This window comes from Octopus bimaculoides, chromosome 5, assembly GCF_001194135.2.
Source record: "Octopus bimaculoides isolate UCB-OBI-ISO-001 chromosome 5, ASM119413v2, whole genome shotgun sequence".
In the NCBI taxonomy this organism is placed as follows: Eukaryota; Metazoa; Mollusca; class Cephalopoda; order Octopoda; family Octopodidae; genus Octopus; species Octopus bimaculoides.
Genome location: NC_068985.1, coordinates 97,413,992 through 97,429,032, shown reverse-complemented (window position 1 = coordinate 97,429,032; position 15,041 = coordinate 97,413,992). Strand labels below are relative to the sequence as shown.

The following is a 15,041-nucleotide window of genomic DNA, read 5'->3' as shown; positions in this document are numbered from 1 at the left end:
AGAATTTTTTATTGGAATATAACACTTATTTAATGACTGTTGAAGAGGTTGCAAAAAGCAACGAAAATTTTAGAAAAAAAAAAAATGAAAACATAACCTCCTTCCTTGGCGGAAGTAATGAGTGGAAATGTTGATTAATAACGCATTTATATCTTTTCTACTTTAGGCACAAGGCTAGAAATTTTGGGGGAGTGAGGTAGGGGGTCAGTCGATTATATCGACCTCAGTACGCAACCGGTACTTAATTTTATCGATCCTGAAAGGATGAAAGGCAAAGTCGACCTCGGCTGGATTTGAACTCAGAACGTAAAGACAGACGAAATATCGCTAAGCATTTCGCCTGGCGGTGTGTCGACTTTGCCTTTCATCCTTTCGGGGGTCGATAAATTAAGTACCAGTTAGGCACTGGGTCGATGTAATCGACTTAATCGCTTTGCCTGTCCTTGTTTGTCCCCTCTGTGCTTGACCCCTTGTGGGCAGTAAAGAAATAAGAAACGTTAGCATGCCAGACAAAATGCTTAGCGGTATTTCGTCTGTTTTTGCGTTCTGAGTTCAAATTCCGCCGAGGTTGACTTTACCTTTCATCATTTCGGGGGCGATAAATTAAGTACCAGTTGCGTACTGGGGTCGATCTAATCGGCTGGTCTCCTCCCCCAAAATTTCGGGCCTTGAGTAGAAACGAATACTAGAATGAGTTGGATGGTTTGATCAGAGCTGGCAATCTGAAGGGCTGCACCAGGCTATAGTCATCTGTTTTGGCAGGGTTTATATGTATATGTATGTGTGTTTGTGTGTGTATGCTCTTCTCTAGACACTATATGATGGTTGTAAATCATGAGAATTATCATGATACATGTGATGTTGTTCATTTCCAGTCTTCTGTGCAAAACATGTTTATGCTATGGAAAACTATTTTCCTACTTGGAAACATGTCGGGGTTGACAACACGAAAGGCATCCAACCATAGAAAATCTGCCTCAACAAATTATGTCTGACCTATGCAAGCATGGAAAAGGTGACATTAAATGGTGGTGACGGTGGTGGTGGCACTAGCTGATTCTGATGTTGTTATTGTTGTTGTTGTTGTTTAGGTTGTTTGTGACTAAGATAAAGTAGAAGTCTTTTGGTAAATATTTTCATAGTTCCACTTCACTTTTAGGAGTTTTTATAATGAAACCTCATCTTCTGATTTAAATTTCCTTAACTTGCTTATCTATATGTGTGTATGTGTCTATCAGTCATTGTTGTTGTAATAATAATAATAATAATAATAATAATAATAATATCTTCATTGCAGATTATGGTGCGTTGCTATCTGAATCTGGAGACATTACAGAGAAATATCTGGTTGCACAGAAAATGATATATGAGCAGATACTTAGACCTGAAGGTAAGTTATACTGCAGAATGAGAAGATTGGGCAAGGTTGTTTGGACATTGATGATTTGGCACGACTGACTGGACATTCAACTTGTCTTGGTAACAATACTTTCTGCTACATGAAGCAAACACACATAAACATTCGTGCACACACATGCGTATAGCAATATATACATTCAGACAGAGACATTGAGTAAGAAGTGGAGAGAGAGAGGCATTACATTTATTTATTGAACATGGTTTAACGTAAAGGCATGTGGCTTAGTGGTTAGGTCTGTTGCATTCGTGATTATGAGATCATGGGTTCAATTCCCAGACTGACAGTCCCATGCTGGTGGCACGTAAAAAGCACCATTCAAGCGTGGTCAATGCCAGTGCTACCTGACTGGCTCCTGTGCTGGTGGCACGTAAAAGGCACCCCGGATAAATAAATATGAAGCCTTGTGCCTCCAGTAGAAAGTATTATTATTATTATTATTATTATTATTATTATTATTATTATTATTATTATTACAACAATGACTGATAGACACATACACACATATAGATATACATCATAATACTGTTGACTGTGATGAAAATATTCATGTTGAGCATTTACCATTAATAATTCTTGCATTTCAGGAATTATCAGCCCTCCTCAAATATTAGCCGACAATCCAAAGGCAAAATATGGTAAGTTAAATTTGATTTTTCTTCCGAGCCTTTTCTAATTGTTGTTGTATTTCGGGATGGTTATCTCCCCCATCCCCCAAATAAACACACACACAATAAATATTTGTTCATCACATGTTTATTACTCTTCTCATTTTAATTAATGTCCATCGTCCGGAAATCTTACGTCACGCATTTGTGACCTCTTCAGCAACACTTTTTGTTTTCATGTGTGCTCTCAACCTCAGCAGAATTTAAACTCAGAACATAAAGACAGATGAAATACTGTTAAGCATTTCGCCCAGCATGCTAACGTTTCTTATTTCTTTATTGCCCACAAGGGGCTAAACAGAGGGGACAAACAAGGACAGACAAACGGATTAAGTCGATTACATTGACCCCAGTGTGTAACTGGTACTTAATTTATCGATCCCGAAAGGATGAAAGGCAAAGTTGACCTCAGCGGAATTTGAACTCAGAACATAGCAGCAGACGAAATACCACTAAGCATTTCCCCCGGTGTGCTAACGATTCTACCAGCTCACTGCCTTAACCTCTGAGGATAATAAAGCAAAGCTGATCTTGATGGGATTTGAGTTCAGTTTGCCAAAGAAAATAAAATAACTAAACACCATTATTCATTTTGTCTACCATTCTACCCATTCTTCTACCTATGGCTTATGAATAAAAAGAAATCTATATCTGTTTATATATTAGTCTAAGTTGTGTCAATATTATTGGTATGTTTCAGGTGTATTAACTGTTTCAAGCTACCTGTCTTTCAAAGATATGCTGGACATTGTCACTGAACTACAACTGGTAAATTCTATATTTCTTTCTTTTTCTCAAGGAGATTTAAGGCTGCATGCATGGATGTTTTAGAGCCATTTTAGTGAGAGTGAAATGAGATTTTTTTATGAAACCAATTTTTTTTTTTTTTTGCTGCTTAACACTAATCTTTAAAGTTTGAATAGAGCCTGTTAGTTCTACTCTCTCTCTCTCTCTCTCTCTCTCTCTCTCTCTCTCTCTCTCTCTCTCTCTCTCTCTCTCAAAAACCACTTAAAGAAAAAAATTACTTAATGCAAAGTTTCTTGTACAATTCACAAAATTTCAAAAGTTTTAACACTATGAAGTTTTAAAGTTTTCAAAAGTTATAAAAGCTTTAAAAGCTTCAGAGGCTTTAAAAAGTCAAAAAAATGGAGGTAAGAGATAGGGGAGGAGACAGACAGAATGTGGGTAGATAGGTAGATAGATCAATGAGTAGAGAGATGGATAGATAGATGGATGGATAGACGGGTTGTTAGATAGATAGATAGATAGATAGATAGATAGATAGAAAGAGAGAATGCACATGTGGCATGTAATATGTGGATGGCCATGTTACAGTATTTCATCTTCCTATCAATTGAGATACACCAGCACATTATTTAATGTGCCCTTGTTCATGGTTGTGGGGATATGGTTGCTATTTCTAGCAGGTTGAGTAACCACCTAGAGGCTTGTACTATAGTGTGATGTTAAGGTCAGACATAACAAACACATTATCAAAAACATTCCCTGGTGACTAAACTAGTTCAATAGATAAATAACCAACAGCTTAATAATGCTTCAGAATTTAACTAATTAGTACTGAAATTATGGTAAACAGGCTTTGTTGTGCAAATTCATTTTGAACATTTCATTAATTTTGAATTTTTTATTTATTAAAAATTATTGTATTTGCATAAATGCTTTCTACTTTTTGTCACCATCTGTTTCTTCATTGTCATCGTCATCATCATCATCATCAACATCATCATCCAGGGGGAAGTGACCATTATAAAGATGATTATAAAGATGATGATGATGATGATGTATGATGGAAATATGCAAGGATGAGGGGTTAAGAATTCCATTTCACAACCATAATGTTTCAGGTTCTGTCCCACTGAATGGCACAACGATCATGCTCAAATGGTGCTATTTACATGCCACTGGAACAGAAGCCAGACAGCTGCTCCGGCAATGATCACACTCGGACGGTGCTGTTAGCGCTCCACTGGCACAGGTGCCAGTCATCGAATATGGCCTTCGTGCCGGTGGCACCTAAAAGCACCCACTACACTCTCAGAGTGGTTGGCGTTAGGAAGGGCATCCAGCTGTAGAAACTCTGCCAAATCAGATTGGAGCCTGGTGTCGCCTCCTGGTCCACCACTCCTCAATCAAATCGTCCAACCCATGCTAGCATGGAAAGCGGACGTTAAACGATGACGATGATAATGATATATATATATAGCTAGATATACATACATATATATAGTGTGGATCCTGGCCATACCAGCTCTTGTCAAAATGTCCAACTCGTACCAGCATGGAAAAGCAGACATTAAATGTTGATGATGATGATGATGATGATGATATATGAATGCACACACACTCACACACACACACACACACAAACATAAATATATATTTAGAAACATACAGCAGACTCTCTCACGTCTCATTTCTGTTTTTGAAATTTTCAGTCTTCATTCGATACCAAGATGGAGTTCATGGAATTGTTGAACATAAACTTCAATGCAGGACAGAGTTATGGCTATATTCTGTATGAAAAATCATTGCCGAAAGTGAAGACCTTAAAGATTGGTGGTTCAGTTGCTGATCGAGCACATGTGAGTGGAAAAACTTGTCTAACATTATATCCATGAATCAGGTGATTTATTCATAGGAAAAGCTCTTTCTATAACTGATTGGTAATATTCCCTCTGTGGAGGTGCAATGGCCCAGTGGTTAGGGCAGCGGACTCATGGTCGTAGGATCGCAGTTTCGATTTCCAGACCAGGCATTGTGAGTGTTTATTGAACAAAAACACCTAAAGCTCCACGAAGGTCCAGCAGGGGGTGGTGGCAAACCCTGCTGTACTCTTTCGCCACAATTTTCTCTCACTCTTTTTTCCTGTTTCTGTTGTACCTGTAATTCAAAGGGTCAGCCTTGTCACACGCTGTGTCACGTTGAATATCCCCAAGGACTATGCTAAGGGTACACGTGTCTGTGGAGTGCTCAGTCACTTGCACGTTAATTTTACGAGCAGGCTGTTCCGTTGATCGGATTAACTGGAACCCTTGTCGTTACCGATGAAGTGCCACAAATATTCCCTCCACTAAATGCGATGGGCTGGCACAATATTTACCACATTGGGCAAAATGCTTAGCCACATTTTGTCTGTCTTTACATTCTGAGTTCAAATTCTGCTGAGGTCAACTCTGCCTTTCATCCTTTTGGGGTCAATGAAATAAGTACCATTTGCATACTAGGGTTGATGCAAACGACTTATCCCCCGCTGAACTTGCTTGCCTTGTGCCAAAATTTGAAAGCAATATTCCCTCCTCTATCGAATTACAAAGTATAAAATCAAACTACTTTACTTGTACAGTCAGGAAAACTCAATCAAGCAGAATTAGTGCTGTGTTCAGAGCTACAACATGGTGTTTAAATATTGAATTTATAACTATTTGCTTGGGAAAAACAGCAGCTTGAATCTCAGAGCTGTTGTGACATTTTATCATTATTAAAATGTACTGCTTCTAAAATAATCACACAGACCTCCAAGCCATAAATAGACATCCTGAATAAAGCTATACTTTACCTTAGTGTATCATGATTCCCTTTAAGTATGAATAGGTTCCACTTACTTTAAAAGGAGTTACAGTTCACCAAGCTATAAATAGGTACCATGTAAGGGTACAGTTTGTTGGTACGAGGAGTAAGAACACTGTTAAAGTGACACTAGCTGAATCAATGAATGGCTTAGGAAGTTCAGTGATTCATATGTTGCTACCTATGCTAATTTATGTTAATTTATGTTCCACTTAAAACACTTGAATTCATTGGCTCCTACTGTAAATAGGTTTAGTAAATACTATCAATGTAATGGAGAGAGAGCCTCTATACATATTTGTTTAATGTATTAGATCAGAGTCAAATGTCTCAGGATCACAACCCATTGTCTTAAAAAAAAACAAAAAAACACAGGAACAAATAAATACCTGGGTAAAGTTCAATTCACTGTTCTAAATAGCTAAGTGTTTTTTTTTAACTTTTAGTGCTGAGTTCAAATCTTCCTATGGATTTGTAGGTTTGATTTCAACAAGAACCCAAATCCAGATCTGTTTTTTATTTAGATTTATTGCTTTATATTTTTAGATCTTACTGAACCATCAAGTGATGTTCACAGTCAACTGGACCGTATCTAACCCTCAGTTTTCCCTTCCTGATGTAAGTACACTGATTATTTATACCATTTACTTTACTTCAGTCCTTCACTCATTTTTGGAGCAGAGGCCATTGATGACTTCTTTCCACTGTTCTCAATACATCATCATCATCATCGTTTAACGTCCGCTTTCCATGCTAGCATGGGTTGGACGATTTGACTGAGGACTGGTGAAACCGGATGGCAACACTAGCCTCCAATCTGATTTGGCAGAGTTTCTACAGCTGGATGCCCTTCCTAACGCCAACCACTCAGAGAGTGTAGTGGATGCTTTTACATGTCACCCGCACGAAGGCCAGTCAGGCGGTACTGGCAACGGCCACGCTCAAAATGGTGTATTTTATGTGCCACCCACACAAGAACCAGTCCAGGGGCACTGGCAACGATCTCGCTCGATAATCCTACGAGGGCCAGTCAGGCGGTACTGGCAACAGCCACGCTCAAAATGGTGTATTTTATGTGCCACCCGCACAAGAGCCAGTCCAGGGGCACTGGCAACGCTCTCGCTCGAAAATCCTACAAAGGCCAGTCAGGCGGTACTGGCAATGGCCAAGGGTTGTCTTTTTTGCATATATCCAAGTAGAAAGTTTTTAAGGCATTGAAGCTGGTGATATAGGCCCAGCATCTCTGGGTGATTTTCTGAGACATGTATTTTGTGGTGGGGAGTGTGTGTGTGTGTGTTAAAAAAACGTGTGTCTTGTATGCTATCAAATATGATAAGTTAGTGCTTACTTTACCATTTATAACCAATTAAATGCTCTTCTCTGTTGTAGAATGACGGAATCAAACTGGGTATATTGGTGGAAAACCTCGGTCGAGTGAACTATTTGATGTTCGATGATAGACATTCTTTCTCAAATCAGTTTAAAGGTATTTCATTTATATATCACACAGACACAAATCTTGTCACATAGCATTGTGTTCTACAGTATACATATCACTCAATTATATATGTTACTATGTGAAGGTACATGACTTAGTGGTTAGAATGTTTGGCTCATGATTACAAGGTCACGAGTTCAATTCCTAGCAACACATGAAACAGTACTTCAACTGCCATTGAAAGTTTTAAAATGTACAGATTTTTGAAGATTTATTAAATATGGAAATTAACAAATGAATATTTACAATGGAAATACAAGGATTTTCGTTGTTAATATGAGATGAAATATTATTGTTAGTATTATTATTAGTAGTGGTCTTGAGCAAGACACTTTATTTCACATTGCTCCAGTCCACTCAGCCGGCAAAACTTTTTAGTACTCATATTTCAAAGGGCCAACCTTGTTACATTCTGTGTCACGCATCTGCCAATTTTGCCTTTGGGGTCGATAAATTAAGTACCAGTGAAACACTGGAGTCAATGTAATTGACTGGGCTCCTCACCCAAAAAGATAAAATAAGTACCAGTTGTGCACTGGGGTCGATGTACTTGAGTTACCCACTCTGCTGAAATTGCTGGCCTTGTGCCAAAATTTGAAACCAATATCACATAGTTGCAATCACATCATGTAACATATATATTACATAGTTACACATCCTCTTTTACTCTTTTACTTGTTTCAGTCATTTGACTCTGGCCTGCTGGAGCACTGCCTTTAGTCGAGCAAATTGACCCCAGGGCTTATTCTTTGGCAGCCTAGTACTTATTCTATCGGTCTCTTTTGCTGAACCGCTAAGTTACGGGGATGTAAACATACCAGCATTGGTTGTCAAACGATGTTGAGGGGACAAACACAGACACACAAACATATAAACACACATACATATATACAATGGGCTTCTTTCAGTTTCCGTCTACCAAATCCACTCACAAGGCTTTGGTCGGCCCGAGGCTATAGTAGAAGATACTTGCCCAAGACACTTGCCACGCAGTGGGGACTGAACCCGGAACTATGTAGTTTGTAAGCAAGCTACTTACCACACAGCCACTCCTGCACCTATGTTGCAATCACATCATGTTACATATATATCACATAGTTACACATCCTGTCATAATTGTATCATGCCCTGTCACATATATCAATCAATCATAATTGTGTTACATCATATTGCACATATCACAGTCACACATCATGTCATGATTGTGTTAAGCCCTGTCACATTTATCTTACAGTTTACACTTCGTATAAAACAGTTGCAGTCACATCATTTTACATATGTAACACATAGTTACACATCATGTCACAATTGTATTATTACCCTGTCACATACATCAATCAGTCATAATTGTGTTACATCATCATATTGCACATGTCACATGGTTGCACATCATGTTATATTTATCACTGGAACAACAAGATTTATCATCATCATCATCATCGTTTAACGTCCGCTTTCCATGCTAGCATGGGTTGGACGATTTGACTGAGGACTGGTGAACCAGATGGCTACACCAGGCTCCAATCTGATCTGGCAGAGTTTCTGCAGCTGGATGCCCTTCCTAACGCCAACCACTCAGAGAGTGTAGTGGGTGCTTTTACGTGCCACCGGCATGGGGGCCAGTCTGGCAGTACTGGCAACGGCCACGCTCAAATGGTGTTTTTACGTGCCACCTGCACAGGAGTCAGTCCAGCGGCACTGGCAACGATCTCGCTTGAATATTTTGTTCACATGCCACCGGCACAAGTGCCAGTAATGCGACGCTGGTAACGATCACGCTCAAATGGTGCGTTTAACATGCCACCAGCACGGAAGCCAGACCGCTATTTGATGTAAAAACATAGTGTAACAATTATAGAAAGGTTTGAACCTGTAAACTTAGAATCCGCAGTCTTTGAGTTAACCCATTCAGCTATTATTAATTTTATTCCTCATAATTAATTTAAACGAATCTTTGTTTCAGGTTTAGATGGTGAAGTGTATTTAGATGGAAAACTTGAAGAATATTGGAATATCTACCCAGTGGACTTTTCCAGCGAATTTCTTGACAAGTAAATAATTATCTTTATTTTAATTGAGAAGTATTTTTATTTTGTTTTGTTTTTAGTGAGTTTCTTTTCATTTTTTTCTTTAAATCAGGAGGGAAGGCTGCCTTCAATTCTGTTTTTGTACCTATTTTCACCTATGGCCATGAACTTTAGGTACTGACCAAAAGAGTACAATCATGAATACAAGCAATTGAAATAGGGTTCCTCTGAAGAACCTCTGAGATAATACTACTTGACAGGGTATGTAGCTTGGAGATTGAGGAACCTCTCTAGTTTAAGCCTCTACTTTTCTGCGCTGAGAGGTCATAGCTCTGCTACTATGGAATTGTGATTAGAATGTCACAGGAAAGAATTACAAGACAAATTCTCCAAGTCAAGTAACTGTTGTGAAACCTAGGGTTAAAGAATGGGATGGTTGGATGATATCCATAGTTTAAATCATTCTTCTCGGGTAATCCAGTCAGAAAGTCGAATGGCTGTTGCTTCTGATAAGACCCTATAGATGAGGTGTTTGAGGGATCTGTTCACAGACCCCTTCCAGGGACTGTTGGAAGAGGAGGTAGATGGGTGGGAAGGCAGTATCCATAATTCTTTACAAGGGCCCCAAGACTAGTGGGTTTAGTAAATGGAAACTGAAAGAAGCCTGCCGTGTTTGTGTTTGTTCTACACCACTGCTTGACAATTGATGTCGGTGTGTTTATGTCCCTGTAACTTAACAGTTCAGCAAAAGAGACTAATAGAATAGGCACCAAAATAAAAAATAAGTATTGGGGTTAATTCATTTGGCTAAAAATTCTTCAAGGTGGTGCCCCAGCATAGCCACAGTCTAATGGCGGAAACAAGTAAAAGATAAAATAAATACAGCCAAGTATTTTAACCCACAGCTATAACGATTTTGTTAATTTTATTTTTAGCACAATGCCAGTAATTTCAGGAGAGGGAGTAAGTTGATTACATTAACCCCCAGTACTTAACTGGTACTTATTTTATCGACCTTGAAAGGATGAAAGGCAAACTTGATCCCAGTGAAATTTGAACTCAGAATGTCAAGCACTTAGTTTGGCATGTTAACAATTCTGCCCATCCACTGCCCTATTACGTATTTTGATATTGATTTCAAATCTTGGCAGAAAACCAGCAAGCTTGGGGGAGGTGGGGGTAAATTGATTACATTGACCCCAGTGCTCAACTGGTACTTTATTTTATCGACCCCGAAAGGATGAAAGGCAAAATAGACCCCCGTGGCATTTCAACTCAGAAAGTAAAGATGAATGAAATGCTGTTAAGCATTACCTATTTTAACCCTTTCATTATTGTATTTTGAGATGCTCTGTATTTCTTTCAATTACTTTAAATATAACAAAGAATTGAGTAAAATAACTTAGTTATCATTCAGCTAGTGGTAGGAACATAAATTGTGACTAAGGTTTGGTGGAAGATTTTAATTCAAAACTTATGAAAACAAGACATTTGTACTCAGAGACAGAGCCAGTTTCAGCTGGGTTGGTAATAAACGGATTAATATTGCTATCAACTCTGGTCTGAATCTGCCCATGTTTCCAGAGATGACTTTGCAAAATATGTTTGTTGTTTTATCAGCACTTACACTTGCTTTCAGTTTGATTTTTGTTTGTCATGTTGTCTGTATGCTCACACTTGCAGTTATTCAACAGCTTGTCAGAGTAGTCTGTTTGTATATTTCCATATCGACAAGCACACCTGGCCTAGTTGTTCAGGTGTGGCACTCACAATAGTGAGATCATAGTTTCAGTTCCTGGACCGGTTGGTGTGGTGTTTTCTAAAGTGACAGAGCTGAATGTGTATGAAACTTTTTGCATAAAAATTTATAGGCGCAGGAGTGGCTGTGTGGTAAGTAGCTTGCTTACCAACCACATGGTTCCGGGTTCAGTCCCACTGCGTGGTAACTTGGGCAAGTGTCTTCTACTATAGCCTCGGGCTGAACAAAGCCTTGTGAGTGGATTTGGTAGACGGAAACTGAAAGAAGCCCGTCATATATATGTATTTGTATATATATGTGTGTGTTTGTATGCCTGTGTTTGTCCCCCCAGCATTGCTTGACAACCAATGCTGGTGTGTTTACGTCCCCGTAACTTAGCGGTTCGGCAAAAGAGATCGATAGAATAAGTACTAGGCTTCTAAAGAATAAGTCCTGGGGTCGATTTGCTCGACTAAAGGCGATGCTCCAGCATGGCCACAGTAAAAGAGTAAAAAGAGAAAGAGTAAGTATAAATCCATTCTGTGGGGTGGTTGGTGTTAGGAAGGGCATCCATGCAAAAACTGACAGTCTGATGCAGTGCTCTGCCTGGTCAGCTCCTGCCAAATCATTCAGTCCATACCAGCATGGAAGGCAGTTAAACGATGATGATCATGATGATGTGCGTGTACATGTATGCAGAGGCATACATGTGTGCATGTTTCAAATGTGGGTCATTATTGTAATTAAAGAATGCTTGTTAATCACGAAGTATGTCATTTAAGGAAAGAAAATAATGTAATTATATAGGATTACATTTCAAGTATTTAAGCTTTTACTTACAAACTAACAAAAATTCAGATCTATCTAAATATAACAAGGCTTACATGAAGGTTTTTATTCTGTTCTAGGTGTGGGCTTCAGTGTTTGCAACCACTTGATAGAATAAGTACTAGAGTGAAAGGCATATTGTATGATGTGTGCATACAGCTATGCTACATGGCAGTGAAACATGGGCTGTGACAGCTGAGGACATGCGTAGGCTTGAAAGAAATGAAGCCAGCATGTTTCGCTGGATGTGCAATGTCAGTGTGCGTGTTTGACAGAGTGTAAGCATCTTGAGAAAAAAGTTAGGCATAAGAGGCATTAGATGTGGTGTGCAAGAGAAACGACTGTGATGGTATGGTCATGTGATGTGTATGAACGAGGACAGCTCTATAAAGAAGTGCCAATCTCTGACTGTGAGGGGGACCTGCGGTAGAGGTAGACCCAGAAAAACACGAGATGAGATGGTGAAGCATGATCTTAGAACTTTGTGCTTCACAGAGGCTATGATTAGTGACCAAGACCTTTGGCGATATGTTGTGCATGAGGAGACCCATCAAGCTGAACTAAATTGCAGTCATGGCAGATGCTGGTGGCACGTAAAAAGCACCTTTTGAGTGTTGGACCTCACAGAGGCAATGACTGAGACCTTTGAAGCACCTTTCAAGGATTGGGCCTCGCAGAGGCAAAGTGACTGAGCTTCTTTTGAGTATGGGGCCCTCATGGAGGCAATGACTGAGACCTTTGGCATTATGTTGTGCTTGAGAAGACCCATCGAACTGAACAAAATCGCTGTCGTGACAGATACTGGTGTCATGCAAATGGCACCCATGTGCTGGTGGCACATAAAAAACACGCATTACACTCTCAGAGTGACTGGCATTGGGAGGCGCATCCAACCATAGAAACCATGCCAAATCAGACTGGAGTTTGGTGTGGCCTTCCAGCTTGCCAGCCCTGGTCAAACTGTCCAACCCATGCCAGCAGGGACAACGGACATTAAATGATGATGATGATGATGTATAACCACCTCGTTTTATATATATATATATATATATACATATACATATATATATACATACATACATATATATATATCTTGGTGCTAGGAAGGGGGGCTAGCCATAGAAACCATGCCAAATTAGACTGGAGTCTGGTGCAGCCCCTCAGCTTATCAGCTTTGGTCAAACCATTCAACCCATGCTAGCATGGACAACGAACGTTAAATGATGATGATGATATTCCCCAGAACCTCCAAAAACTAGATACCAAATACCTAAGCATTATCCAAGCCTAATGAGATTATCTACGAAGAAAAACAACCAGTGTCAATATAAATAATTTCTACAGGCCATGAAGCCACAAACATTCTCCACTTTACTAGAATGAAGGAAAACTCAGAATAATGAGACTAAGATATGAAAAGTTCACAAACAAGCATAACAAATGTGTATTCCCATCATCAGCTGCCAAATGAATATCACTCTGGTTTTGACACCTTGTCACCCCTTGGAATATATATATCCTGAGGTATGACAAGTTCAAAAGAGACTGTATCCAGACACTTAGAATTAAGGTGGTCAATGATCAGTCTGAGAGTGAATAAAATATGTAATCCATGATCATTTGCCAGGCATGTATTTTGTTTCACCTATAGCTCTGCAGAAACGTGTGTAAAAAAAAAAGCATTCAAGCGAGATTGTTGCCAGTGCTGCTGGACTGGCTCCTGTGCGGGTGGCACATAAAATACACTATTTTGAGTGTGGCCGTTGCTAGTACCGCCTGACTAAGCACCCACTACACTCTCGGAGTGGTTGGTGTTAGGAAAGGCACCCAGCTGTAGAAACTCTGCCAAATCAGATTGGAGCCTGGTGTAGCCATCTCGTTTCACCAGTCCTCAGTCAAATCGTCCAGCCCATGCTAGCATGGAAAGCGGACGTTAAACGATGATGATGATGAATTTGTGTGTCTGTGGTTGTCCCCCCACCATTGCTTAGCGGTTCAACAAAAGAGATCGATAGAATAAGTACCAGGGTTTTAAAACAAAAAAAAGTACTGGGGTTGATACATTTGGTTATAAATTTTTCAGGGCAGTGCCCCAGCATGGCCGCAGTCTAATAACTGAAACAAGTAAAAAAATAAAAGAACTATTGTTATTATTCTTTCCATTTATTCTAGAATTGCAGAATCGGACAACTGGAAGGATGTAATTCCTGAAGTACACTCACCAGCGATGTACAAAATTACTTTCACTTTATCTTCCCATCCAGCTGATACATTCCTTGACCTTGATGTGAGAATAACCGCTTCATTTTTATTTTTATTTTTATTTATTTATTTTTTTTCTGTTTACTAAACAATTTGAATCTGTAATACTTTCTCATTCACTCACCTCATAACCTGCCCTTCTCTTCTTTCTTATTTTCCTTTCTTAAAAATTGTCTTTCTCTCTCTCTTTTTTTTCCTTTTTCTCTTTCTTTCATTCTTTTCTCTCTCTCTCTCTCTCTCTCTCTCTCTCTCTCTCTCTCTCTTTCTTTCCCTTTTCCTTCCTGTCTTTTTCTGTTGAGATGCTCTGTGTTTCTTTCAATTACTTCACTGTGCATTTTCTATTTCTTTTTTTGTGGTTTGTATATGCAAGGCAGTGCTCCAGCATGGCCGCAGTCAAATGACTGAAACAAGTAAAAGAGTAAGAGAGTATATAAATATGTGTGTATTTAGGTAATGAAATCTGTTACTTAATTCTTAATTCCTGTTTTCTTGTCATTCATTAATGTCCTATATACACAGGGTGTGGCAGAAGTATTGTCTTTTTGTATTTGAGTTCTCTAGTTTCTAATTGAGTTGCTTTTTTATATCCTAGAACTTCTGCAATTTTTTTCATTAGTGGCTGTGGTAAGTAGCTTGCTTACCAACCGCATGGTTGCGGGTTCAGTCCCACTGCGTGGCACCTTGGGCAAGTGTCTTCTACTATAACCTCCGGCTGATCAAAGCCTTGTGAATGGACTGGAAACTGAAACTGTGTGTGTTTGTTTGTTTGTGCCCCCAATATCGCCTGACGACCGATGATGGTGTGTCTGCATCCCCTTGACTTAGTGGTTCGGCAAAAAAATAACCGATAGAATAAGTACTAGGCTTACCAAGAATAATTCCTGGGGTCGGTTTGTTCAACTAAAAAGGCGGTGCTCCAGGATGGCCGCAGTCAGATGACTGAAACAAGTAAATGAATAAAAGAATTCATTATTCGTTTCTTTAAGTAATGCAATAAATTTGTTTGTGTTCAATA

General features: G+C 39.2%; 2 protein-coding genes across 3 annotated transcripts in view; one reads left to right on the top strand and one right to left on the bottom strand.

The window, feature by feature from the left end:
- LOC106869281 (radial spoke head 1 homolog) overlaps window positions 1–5,831 on the bottom strand; it is a 62,755-nt gene extending 56,924 nt beyond the window's left edge. The window contains exon 1 of one of the 2 annotated variants that reach the window (XM_052967858.1): window positions 5,709–5,831. The gene's annotated coding sequence lies outside the window, so the exon portion shown is untranslated. Of the gene's footprint in view, window positions 1–5,662 lie in introns of both variants that reach the window. The other variant, XM_052967859.1, reaches the window with a different exon arrangement.
- Window positions 1–15,041, top strand: part of LOC106869276 (beta-galactosidase-1-like protein 2) — a 58,080-nt gene that overhangs the window by 39,021 nt on the left and 4,018 nt on the right. The window contains exons 10-17 of the mRNA XM_014914948.1: window positions 1,298–1,390; window positions 2,005–2,055; window positions 2,786–2,853; window positions 4,542–4,688; window positions 6,220–6,291; window positions 7,063–7,159; window positions 9,135–9,222; window positions 13,937–14,051. Coding sequence (XP_014770434.1) covers window positions 1,298–1,390; window positions 2,005–2,055; window positions 2,786–2,853; window positions 4,542–4,688; window positions 6,220–6,291; window positions 7,063–7,159; window positions 9,135–9,222; window positions 13,937–14,051 — 731 coding nt within the window. The remainder of the gene's footprint in view (window positions 1–1,297; window positions 1,391–2,004; window positions 2,056–2,785; window positions 2,854–4,541; window positions 4,689–6,219; window positions 6,292–7,062; window positions 7,160–9,134; window positions 9,223–13,936; window positions 14,052–15,041) is intronic.